This window comes from Sinocyclocheilus grahami, unplaced genomic scaffold, assembly GCF_001515645.1.
Source record: "Sinocyclocheilus grahami isolate Dianchi unplaced genomic scaffold, SAMN03320097.WGS_v1.1 scaffold42.1, whole genome shotgun sequence".
Classification (NCBI taxonomy): domain Eukaryota; kingdom Metazoa; phylum Chordata; class Actinopteri; order Cypriniformes; family Cyprinidae; genus Sinocyclocheilus; species Sinocyclocheilus grahami.
The window spans coordinates 465,662-477,536 of NW_015505221.1; the positions used below are offsets into that span (position 1 = coordinate 465,662).

Consider the following 11,875-nt stretch of genomic DNA (forward strand, 5'->3'; position numbering starts at 1 on the left):
CTTCTACTAGTTAGTTAGTTAGAGGGCATGTTTGCAATTCTAATCATCTCCAGCCTGAACCTATAAGTTTCAGCTTGCCCCACTATGTAAATGTTCAGGCTGGAGATACAAAGTCTTTGTTCTTTACAGCTTGTGACTACTTGGGACTAATAATATTTTGAATATCACAAATATCAGTTATAACTCATTCACTGCATTTTTTATGTAAGATTTGCTGTTTTCTAACCAAAACACGTGACTCAAAAGCTTCATGAAAGTGATGTGACATGTGACCAAGTATGGTGACCCATACTTGGAATTAGTGCTCTGCATTTAACCCATCCAAAGTGCACACACACATCAGTGAACACACACCCAGAGCAGTGGGCAGCCATTTTTTTGCTGTGGTGCCCGGGGAGCAGTTGGGGGTTCGGTGCCTTGCTCAAGGGCACCTCAGTTGTGGTATTGAAGGTGGAAGAGAGCGCTGTACATTCACTCCCCCCACCTACAACCTTTGGGTTACGAGTCCGACTCTCCAACCATTAGGCTACGACTTCCCCATGTTCCTTCATGTTCTAATTTGAGATGGAGCGGCAGTCTTGTCTGCTTTAGCAAATTCTCTGCTGCAACCTGTGGCCTCTGTGGGAACTGCAGCTGTGATGTAAGAGATAATCTGAAGGACTGAAGTAGTCCTTTTAGAAACACCTGTGCATTCAGAATTGCTGATGAACAGCTGTTTTTGATTTTCACTTTTGAAATAAGTGTAATAAAATGTGCATATTATAAATATGTCTTTAAACGTCTTCATTTGCCTAAAAAGTTCTTAAATCAAAACAGAACATCGGAACTTAAATTCGTAAAATCATGCCATTAAATGTTGCATGCACTGCCAAAAAATAAAAAATAAATCAATATACAATGCATTTTCAAAGCCACACTGAATTTTGCTACAAATATCCCACGGCGTCATGATGAAAATGCAATCTTAAGTGTTTTAACTGTTAGTCTAAATGCATTTAGGACAAATAGCATTTAAATGATAATTTTGCTACCATTTCTGCTTGGACATGTTACACATATCAAATCAGTTTGTGTTATACATTTTCATTTTCATTTCGCAACTTATAAAGCGTTCAAATGTTCATGCAATTTACATATTAAGACTACTGTTGGAAATGGCAAATGTAAATTATATAATTTCATTTTCCTTTTGCAACAAACTTTGCACGTATGGTTAATGGAAAATGTAAATGTAAATACAGAAATACATTGCTATTTTGAATATTGCATTGCCATTTTGCATATTGCATTTTAAATTTAATTTCGCTACCTATATGCTTCCATATAACACTAGCTTGCTCTATTCTTTTTCTATTCGATCTGTTTTCCTTTTATTTATTATATGATTTTAAAAAAGAAACCTTGCTATGTGTACTGCGTTAAGCTAACTGAGACTTGTTATAGCACTTGCATATTTTGATTGCTTCCATTGTCCTCATTTGTAAGTCGCTTTGGATAAAAGCATCCGCTAAATGTCTAAATGTAATGTAAATGTACAAGACATTTACTCTGTCTTAAAAAGGTCCTAAAAAGTCTTAAATGTACCTTCATAAAACCTGCAGAAACCCTGAAGTGAAGTCACAAATATGTTAATAATAATTTGAATAATATTTTTTTCTTTTCCTATGTTTTGACACCAGAATTCTTCAAAATGTCCTATTTTATTACATTAATAGTATCATGAAAAATCTACAGTATTGTTTATCATTTTTTTTGGTTGCTCAATGTGTCTTGAGTTTTGGCATCTACCTAATTTGGTTATGTTTTGGTGCAAGACATGAACACTTTCTTTTCCCTTTTAAAAGTATATTAGCCTTTTTAACCATTCATTATTAAATGGTTAGGTTTTGTTAGTTGCATTTAGCATTGATTATTCCCCTGCTGTTTGTGACCCTATCACGCCCTTTGCAATCATTTTCAGGTCACAACCAACCAGTCTATCATGGCTATTTATCATTCAGTGATAGGCGGTCCATGGGTTTTCGACAAATGATGGTGAAGATACTATGTTTGTATTCGTTCTATGCATTTAAAAAGATAAACAAGATATCATCAGTCTTATTTTGGCCAGCAGCTCATTCCCCTCTGCATTGAGTGAAAAGGCTTTGTTTCTGGTCACATTCATAGTCATGCAACCCGCAGCAAGTTTGATGCATTAATTGCACCATATTGAGCTATTTATGCATGGCATATTGCTAAATGAAACCATGTCAAAGGAAGCCACCATGGGTAAATGTCTAAATGTAATGTAAATGTACAAGACATTTACTCTGTCTTAAAAAGGTCCTAAAAAGTCTTAAATGTACCTTCATAAAACCTGCAGAAACCCTGAAGTGAAGTCACAAATATGTTAATAATAATTTGAATAATATTTTTTTCTTTTCCTATGTTTTGACACCAGAATTCTTCAAAATGTCCTATTTTATTACATTAATAGTATCATGAAAAATCTACAGTATTGTTTATCATTTTTTTGGTTGCTCAATGTGTCTTGAGTTTTGGCATCTACCTAATTTGGTTATGTTTTGGTGCAAGACATGAACACTTTCTTTTCCCTTTTAAAAGTATATTAGCCTTTTTAACCATTCATTATTAAATGGTTAGGTTTTGTTAGTTGCATTTAGCATTGATTATTCCCCTGCTGTTAGTGACCCTATCACGCCCTTTGCAATCATTTTCAGGTCACAACCAACCAGTCTATCATGGCTATTTATCATTCAGTGATGGGCGGTCATTGGGTTTTCGACAAATGATGGTGAAGATACTATGTTTGTATTCGTTCTATGCATTTAAAAAGATAAACAAGATATCATCAGTCTTATTTTGGCCAGCAGCTCATTCCCCTCTGCATTGCGTGAAAAGGCTTTGTTTCTGGCCACATTCATAGTCATGCAACCCGCAGAAAGTTTGATGCATTAATTGCACCATATTGAGCTATTTATGCATGGCATATTGCTAAATGAAACCATGTCAAAGGAAGCCACCATGGGATGTGTTATAGGATGATATTGATGGCACTAGTGCAGAGTAAATGATGCTAGGCTGTGAGTTTGGGATATTCGTATTCAGATCTGAGCTTTGTGCAGTGCATTCTTAATGCACCAATGTTATTGATCGACAAGTATTTCGATTACAATTTCATCTTGGCAACTATTTGCTATGCACAGAGCAGCCAATAAGGCCTAAATGGAGTTGGAAAGGCCTATATCATCACTAGATGGCAGTATTACACCATGTATTAAGAGCTGTGAGGATGTAGGCTCTTTACAAGTACTTAGTGTGATTATTAATAATATATAAAACCATTTTAACTTAATTTATATGTATTGATTTTTATTTACAGGTTTTAAAGACATGTGTCTTGAGTTTTGGCATCTACCTAATTTGGTTATGTTTTGGTGCAAGACATGAACACTTTCTTTTCCCTTTTAAAAGTATATTAGCCTTTTTAACCATTCATTATTAAATGGTTAGGTTTTGTTAGTTGCATTTAGCATTGATTATTCCCCTGCTGTTTGTGACCCTATCACGCCCTTTGCAATCATTTTCAGGTCACAACCAACCAGTCTATCATGGCTATTTATCATTCAGTGATAGGCGGTCCATGGGTTTTCGACAAATGATGGTGAAGATACTATGTTTGTATTCGTTCTATGCATTTAAAAAGATAAACAAGATATCATCAGTCTTATTTTGGCCAGCAGCTCATTCCCCTCTGCATTGAGTGAAAAGGCTTTGTTTCTGGTCACATTCATAGTCATGCAACCCGCAGCAAGTTTGATGCATTAATTGCACCATATTGAGCTATTTATGCATGGCATATTGCCTAATGAAACCATGTCAAAGGAAGCCACCATGGGATGTGTTATAGGATGATATTGATGGCACTAGTGCAGAGTAAATGATGCTAAGCTGTGAGTTTGGGATATTCGTATTCAGATCTGAGCTTTGTGCAGTGCATTCTTAATGCACCAATGTTATTGATCGACAAGTATTTCGATTACAATTTCATCTTGGCAACTATTTGCTATGCACAGAGCAGCCAATAAGGCCTAAATGGAGTTGGAAAGGCCTATATCATCACTAGATGGCAGTATTACACCATGTATTAAGAGCTGTGAGGATGTAGGCTCTTTACAAGTACTTAGTGTGATTATTAATAATATATAAAACCATTTTAACTTAATTTATATGTATTGATTTTTATTTACAGGTTTTAAAGACATTTAATAGCCTAACTGTATGTTTACTGTACCTTGCTGTATTTGATCTCTTTTAAGTTGCCTTATTGCACATTCTTTGTAAATTGTTCAATATTTGATCCTCTTTTTCTCTTTATTCAGATCCACACTGGACATGCAACTGCATTTACACAGTCAGACCAATATGACTGCAACTTGCGATCTTAACCACTTATTTCAGAACTTCTGGTTATTAGCTCTGAAAAGCAATAGCATCAACAAAACACATATATTAATTAGTAAGAATGTGCTTTCCTCACTCACCCACCGATCCTTCAGTGACATTAAACTGTGGTAAACCCAGAACTGTTGATTAGCCATTGCATGCAATTTGTGTGCATGAGTTTAGAAAGGTTAGAGAAAGAAGCTTTCTCTGTAAACCAATAGTGCTGCGTGTGAAGATGCACATGAATGTTAAACCTACAGAGTACTTTTACAGGAAGTGGTAAAGCACACGGAAATAGTAAATTTCTTCACTGCCTTCTGCAAATGCCTTCTTTTTAACTGTGAGATATTACATATAATTAAATACCAATTAAAGAAAACTAAAAAGAAACCTTTGGATTTTCTATCAAATATTTCTGGATTCTATACTTTTAAATAAAAAAGTATGTAGTTCTGTGTGCGTTGTGTTAAGTACATTTTAGGTAATATTTATAAAATGGTCCTTTTTATTTTATTTTATTTTTTTATGCAAAGCTTTGCTGTGTTGCCTGTCAGAGAATCAGAGTTCCTTCAAATATAGAGGTAAAATTGAGGTGAACCAGCTTTTTTAAGTCAATATAGACTATACCGTTCAAAAGACTGGGGTCAGAATTCTTTGTAATTATATGTAATTATGTAATTATATCAGGATTAAATGTAATTATAATGTTACAAAATATAGCTGATCTTTTGAACTTTCTATTCATTGAATAGAAATGAATAGAATCCTAATCCTAAAAAAAGTATCATGATTATTACCATAAAAATATTAAGCAGCACAGCTATTTTCAGCATTGATAATAAGAAATGTTTCTTGCATCAAATCAGCCTATTAGAATAATTTCTAAAGGTTCATGTGACACTAAAGGCTGGAATAATGATGCTGAAAATTCAGCTTTACATCACAGGAATAAATTACATTTGAAAATATATCATATTATATATTTTTTTTATTGCAATAATATTTCACAATATTACTGTTTTACTGTATTTTTGATCAAATAAATGCAGCCTTGGTGAGCATAAATTACTTCTTTCAAAAACATTTTTAAAAAATCTTATCGACCCAAACTTTTGAATATAAGTAGTAGTAACTTAACTAATAAAGCCTGTGAGTAGTTTACAATATTGATGCCCATCTGATTTTTTTTTTATTTAATTTTCTTCCAGAGAATAATAGGTTACTACAGCTCGTCTCCAAAATGTGTTTATCATAGTATTTTTTTCTCCATTGTTCTACAGGAGAATATAAATATAATTTTTTTTTTTTTCATCAAATCTCTTTGAAGGAAGGTGTAGTATCTCAGACGGCCACATGGAAAAGGCCACCTGCTTGTTGCATGGCTAGGAATCTCATTACCTCACCTTTGATTGCAAGACCTTTGCAGAAAAAGAAGCAGAGTGAGTTAACGTTGCATGCTGCAACACAAGCAAGTGGATGCTTCAGAGGATACTTTATCTGTAAATCTGTACATTCTGAATTGGATGCTGCTGTCCTCTTGAGCTTGGCATAATGCTTTATTCACCACATGCTTTGCCATGCTTGATCTCTAAAAGGGGGTGAGATGTACAGTAATGTTCATTCCATTGTTCCTCTGGACTCATGGGTGTACATTGTCAATGAAACCACAGTAAACTAATGTGTTAGCTCTATTTCCCCTCCTTTAGTCTGTATTCACTGTGAGGTGTGTTTTGCTATTCTCTCTCTTTTATCGTAAATCTCTGCTGTTACAGCTCTGCGAATATCTTTTCACACGGCATTTAACTGGACAGGAAGTTTCATGGTTACAATATTGACACAGTCACTTGTATGCTCTGATAATAGCATTTGTAAGGCCTTTCTGCTGCTCAAAGCCCGTGTGGATTGTCTTTTTCCCAGACATTATGACAGTGTGTAATAACCTGTTGCATATGGACTAACTTTTTAGTCTTGTTTTAGGGGGAAAAATTGGATTGCAAATTCAACTTTCTGCACTATGAATGGTAAAAACAAAATTTAGAAAAGGAAACGTTATGCTTGTTTTATCAGCCCAATTATAATTTTGTAATGCTGACTTGTTTGCAGGTTTTGATAGAAACAGAAAACCCGATTCAATCAACAGTTGTTAGAAAGTATTAATGGAAATTGTGTAGACAGATGCTTTTTGTCATTCAGGAATATCATAGACTGGAGACAGATTGCTTTAGAAGGTGTTTTACTGGGCTGGTGAATTTGAAGTATTATTATGATTATTATTTTTTATGCTTATGAAAACCAAACCCACGTGGTGCACCATCATTTTCACCATTTACCATCACAAGCTCATACTGTTTCAGAAAAGTTGCGTCATAGTCTTTTATTTGCATGGTTTGAAAAGTATTCTCAGGTTTTGCATTCTTGTTAATTTGCACAATTGCAATAACTGTTATATGAGTGTTGCAGTTTATACATATTATTTGTGTCTACATGATTTGTTGTGTGCTCAAAAATCAAACACGGATTGTTTTAAATGTTTTGAGAAGACTGCATGTTCTCAGAAATTATATTGCAATTTGATACTATTCATTCATGCCTCGAGGGAGAAAATGGATCCTTTTATGTATATAAATAGGTCATGTCCCCAGTTCCAGGATCCAAACTTGGCAGTGCTCTGATTGGTTTTTAAGACTGGGATAATAGGTATTTAAAAGGCTGCATAAGATAGACTGTATAATTCTTGATTCCCATGAAGGTAAGCAGCATTAAATAGTTATTTTCATGTGGCATTTAAAATGTAATTTGTAGATTTTGAAAGAACCCATATATATACACACACACACACACACACACACACACACACACACACAATTTAGTGGATTACTACAAGTTTAGTGGATAATGCTATTTCTGTATGTTGCATGTTTCTGTATGTTTCTGCATGTTAAAAAGAAGAAAAAAAAATGTTTTCACTGATATTTGTTTCCAGATAATCATGGGAGCGAAACTTTTACCGGTTTGTTTTGTGATATTTCTGTTTTGGGGTAAGGCTCTTTATCTTTTGGATTGCTATTTAATGAAATTTTACATTGTTAATATAAAAATAGATATCATGTAAACTCGTTTCTTGATAAAAATATATGAAAAGGAATCATTTTAAATTATTATTATTATTTTACAAGTTAAATTACAAAGATTTGATGCACTGGCATTTAATGCCAATGTCTTTTCTACAGTAGATTTTTTTTGTAGCATCAGTTCTCTCAGTCTCTCTCTTTTGACCTCTTAAAGATGGCGCCCAGGCTCGATCTGCAGGACAAGAGTTTGCCACTGTGTTCATGCAAAACTATGTATCCCCTTTTGACCTGCCACTATTTCAGCTTTATATCACCTCTCTGAATTCTAATTGCCTGGTAAAAGTCAGCGTGCCCAGTCTCGGTTTTACCCAGGAGGTGCAACTGACTGCAGGTCAGGGCTTCACTGCGACCCTCCCCAAAACAATTGAGCTGTCTGGCACCAGGAGGTCCCGCAAAACTGTTTTCATTCAGGCATCTGATGACATAACGGTGTCCTCACTAAACTCAAAACAATTCACGGCAGATACATCCCTGGTCTACCCCATGAGTGAATGGGGTACTGAATATTTTGTGTTCACCCCCACCAACTCCCCTCCATCCATGCTGAAGGAGTTTGTGCTTGTCAACGGTAAAGAGCGGAACACGGTGGAAGTGTTTCTTAAAGCGGTGGTCCGGTTTGAAGGACGCTTGTATGGTGTCGGCAGTAAACTAGTTGTGGTGATGGATCCTTTCGAAAATGCACAAATTCAAAGCCAAGGAGACCTCACGGGAACCCGCATATCTTCACAACTTCCCGTCACCGTGTACTCGGGCCACATGTGCACGTTGCGCTTTTCTAAGTGCAATCACGTTTATGAGCAACTCCTGCCGGTGCAAAACTGGGGAACTCACTTCCTGGTGGCACCGTTTAGCATCCAGAGCCAGTTCGACAGCATCTATATCCAAGCATCACAGTCAACAAATATAACCGTTCAATTTGGCCGTACTACATTAACTGCCGTTCTTCAGCGTGGGCGCATTGTAGAGTACAAAATCCAGTCTCCAAATGGCCTTAATGTCATTGCTGACAATGGAATCCAAGTGTTTTTTCTGTTTAATGGTGTGCGAACATCCCGTGGTGTCATATATGACCCATTTCTTATGAATCTTCTGCCCAACAACCGTTTTTGTTCCTCGTACGCACTTGACGGGATAGCTGGTTTTGACAACCGAGCCCTTCTGATTGTTCCTACAAATGAACAAGCAGGGATTCGTTTTGATAGCTTGCCTTTATCTGGAAACCTTCAGTGGAGGGTCATTAAAAACAGTGAGTACTCCTGGACTGAGCTGGTTTACCAACCTGGGGCAGGTGGGCACAAATTAACCCATTCAAATGCTTCTTATGGGGTCTATAGTGTGGGACTGCAGCAAATGAATGGTTACGGAGCCCCAGCTGCATGCATTGATCCAGGTATGTCACAATTATGCATATTATTCCTTCTGTTTAAAAAACATTTGTGGTGTTATAGCCAGTTTTAGCAAATAAAATCTCTTGTATAATCCAATAATGCATTTTACAGTAGAATGTAATGTCCAGGTTTGAGTTAAAACCATATTAATGATTAACTCTGTTTATGGTTATGCTGCTTAAACATCATGCATCTCTTCTCCATTTATAGTAGATGTGCCAGCACCTCGCTCTTGCTTCAACATCATCTGTAGTGAGGATGAGGAGTGCCAGATTAAGGGTTCCTTCCCCACCTGTGTGAAGAAACCATTTGGAATCTGTTGGGCAATGGGTGACCCTCACTACTGCACATTCGACCAGCGTTACTTTGACTTCATGGGCACTTGCACTTATGTTGTCACCAGGAACTGCCACAAAAATAACAGTCTTCCTGCTTTTGAGGTCCTGGCTAAAAATGAAAACTGTGGCGACATTAGTGTCTCCTATGTAGCACGAGTAATTGTAAATATTGGGGATATCACCATCAGCGTTGGAAGTTCTGAGCCCGGGAAAGTCAGGGTAAACCTTTTTTTTTTCTTAAAGGAAAAAGTAATAGTGATTGCATGGATTTAGTTCATTTTAGTCCTAAACATTGTAGAAACCTCATTCAAAACTTGCTGCAATACTGAAAACATTATCTCATGTGAGAATACTTACACATTATAATATGAAAGATAATAGCTTTATATTAAGCCATTTGATATAAAACATTATCAGTATTTTTTTGTCTTATTTTTAGTAAAAATATAAAAAAAAAATGTAACAATCAATTTACACAAGATTAAAAAATGCATAACAGATCAAGAGATATTTTCAGAAACTATATCTTAAAGTTTATTTCTTACCCATTAGAAATAGCATAGATCAACATAGATCACAAAAAAATTTGTGTTTATGGTTAAAACAAGAAAAAGAAATGTATTATTATAAAACATATAACACTCATAAGCACTGCAATATTCAATTTAAAAAAATAATGTTTTTATTTTTATTTCATGGTGGGAAAAAAAACTAAACATATTTTGAGAGAATTTTTTAATCTATAGTTTTTTTTTTTTTTTTTTACTAAATCAAGACAAAAATATTGAGTAAGAAGCTATTTTTCCATTTAATATGCATTATTATGTTTTGATTTTTGCAGATTGACCAGAGTGTGTGGAGCCTTCCTGTGGTTCTTGATGATGTTGGGGTGTCCATGTTCCAGTCCGGCAGCTTCATCACCATCCTGTTTTCTTTTGGGCTGAGTGTGCAGTATGACTGGGACCACTATCTCATGGTCTCCCTGCCCACTGCCTTCATGGACAAAGTCTGTGGGCTCTGTGGCAACTTCAATGGTGATCCTAATGATGATTTCACTATGCCTTTGAACACCCAGGCTCCCAGTGCGACAACGTTTGGACAGAGTTGGAAAGTTCACAACTTAACATTGGATGAGGGCTGTAGAGATGACAATGGGGGCCCTGGATGTGATGCTCAAGCACTTCGACAGTGGCTGGGTGAAAAGTACTGTGGACTCTTAATGATGGCACCATTCAGTCAGTGTCATTCTGTTATTGACCCAAGTATTTACATCCAGAACTGCATGTATGATGTTTGTATGACAGATGGGCACAGAAACTACTTATGTAAGGTTTTAAAGGTCTATGCAAGTGTATGTCAACGTGTTGGGATACAGCTAACCAACTGGAGAGAAGCAGCCAATTGTTGTGAGTAATAGTTTTATAAGCATTTGCAACGCATACTTGGCTTGATATTGTACCTAATGTCTTTGTTTCTGTCTTCAGCTTACAGATGCCCAGAGAACAGCCATTATGAGTTTTGTGGTAACGCTTGCCCTTTGACCTGCATGGGCCTCGGGTCTCCAGTGAACTGCACTTTACCCTGTGTCGAAACATGCGCTTGTGATCCTGGTTTTGTTCTGAGTGGATCCAAATGTGTACCTTTAGCCCAGTGTGGTTGTTCCTTCAATGGACACTACATTCCCGCTGGTGAGACTTTCTGGGCGGATGATGCTTGTCAGCGGCTTTGTCGTTGCTCCATGGAGGGTGGACATCTAGAATGCCAGGATGGAGGCTGTGGGACAGGACAGCACTGCCAGGTGGAGAATGGCATTAGGGATTGTTATCCCGTCTCTCAAAGCACCTGTATGGCACTGGGCGACCCCCACTACTACACCTTTGATGGGAATTATTTTGACTTCCAGGTACTAATTTATTGACAAGAAAACTGTAAAAGAAAATAGTTTTGTACATATGTTATGCAGTATGTATCAATCAAAAATGGAGGGAAAAGCAGAAAATATGAAAAATCATTAGGGTTTTTCCCCATTTCTCACAGATGAGACAATAACTAATGTAGGAAATATACTATTTTTATGGTTTCCATAGTGTAGGTTTAAATATATTGGTTCATTAGTTAACATTAGTTAACTACTTTAGTTAACATGAACTAAGCATGAACAATACTTATACAGCATTTATTAATCTTAGTTAATGTTAATTTCAACAGTTACTACTGCATTATTAAAATCAAAGGTTGCGCTTGTTAACATTAGTTAATGCGCTGTGAATTAACATGAACTAACTATGAACAACTGTATTTTCATTAACTAACATTAACAAAGATTAATAAATACTGTAATGTATTTTTCATTGTTTGTTCATGTTAGTTAATACATTAACTAACATTAACTAATGGAACCTTATTGTAAAATGTTACCAATATATTTTCTTCAACATATTTTTTTTCCTCCCACTTGTAACCACAAACATGATTTTCAGCTATTTTTTTCTGCCTCTAATTATTTCCTGCATAATCAACGTGTCCTGGAAAGACAAAATAACAAACTAAGCATGTAGGGGTTGCAACGATT

The 11,875-nt window shown here is 36.0% G+C and overlaps 1 protein-coding gene across 1 annotated transcript in view; it reads left to right on the top strand.

Moving 5' to 3' along the window:
- The first annotated feature begins 7,435 nt into the window (after positions 1–7,435).
- Positions 7,436–11,875, top strand: part of LOC107582218 (IgGFc-binding protein-like) — a 26,252-nt gene continuing 21,812 nt past the window's right edge. The window contains exons 1-5 of the mRNA XM_016267966.1: positions 7,436–7,484; positions 7,732–8,967; positions 9,176–9,522; positions 10,145–10,709; positions 10,788–11,206. Of these exons, the coding sequence (XP_016123452.1) occupies positions 7,436–7,484; positions 7,732–8,967; positions 9,176–9,522; positions 10,145–10,709; positions 10,788–11,206 (2,616 nt within the window). The remainder of the gene's footprint in view (positions 7,485–7,731; positions 8,968–9,175; positions 9,523–10,144; positions 10,710–10,787; positions 11,207–11,875) is intronic.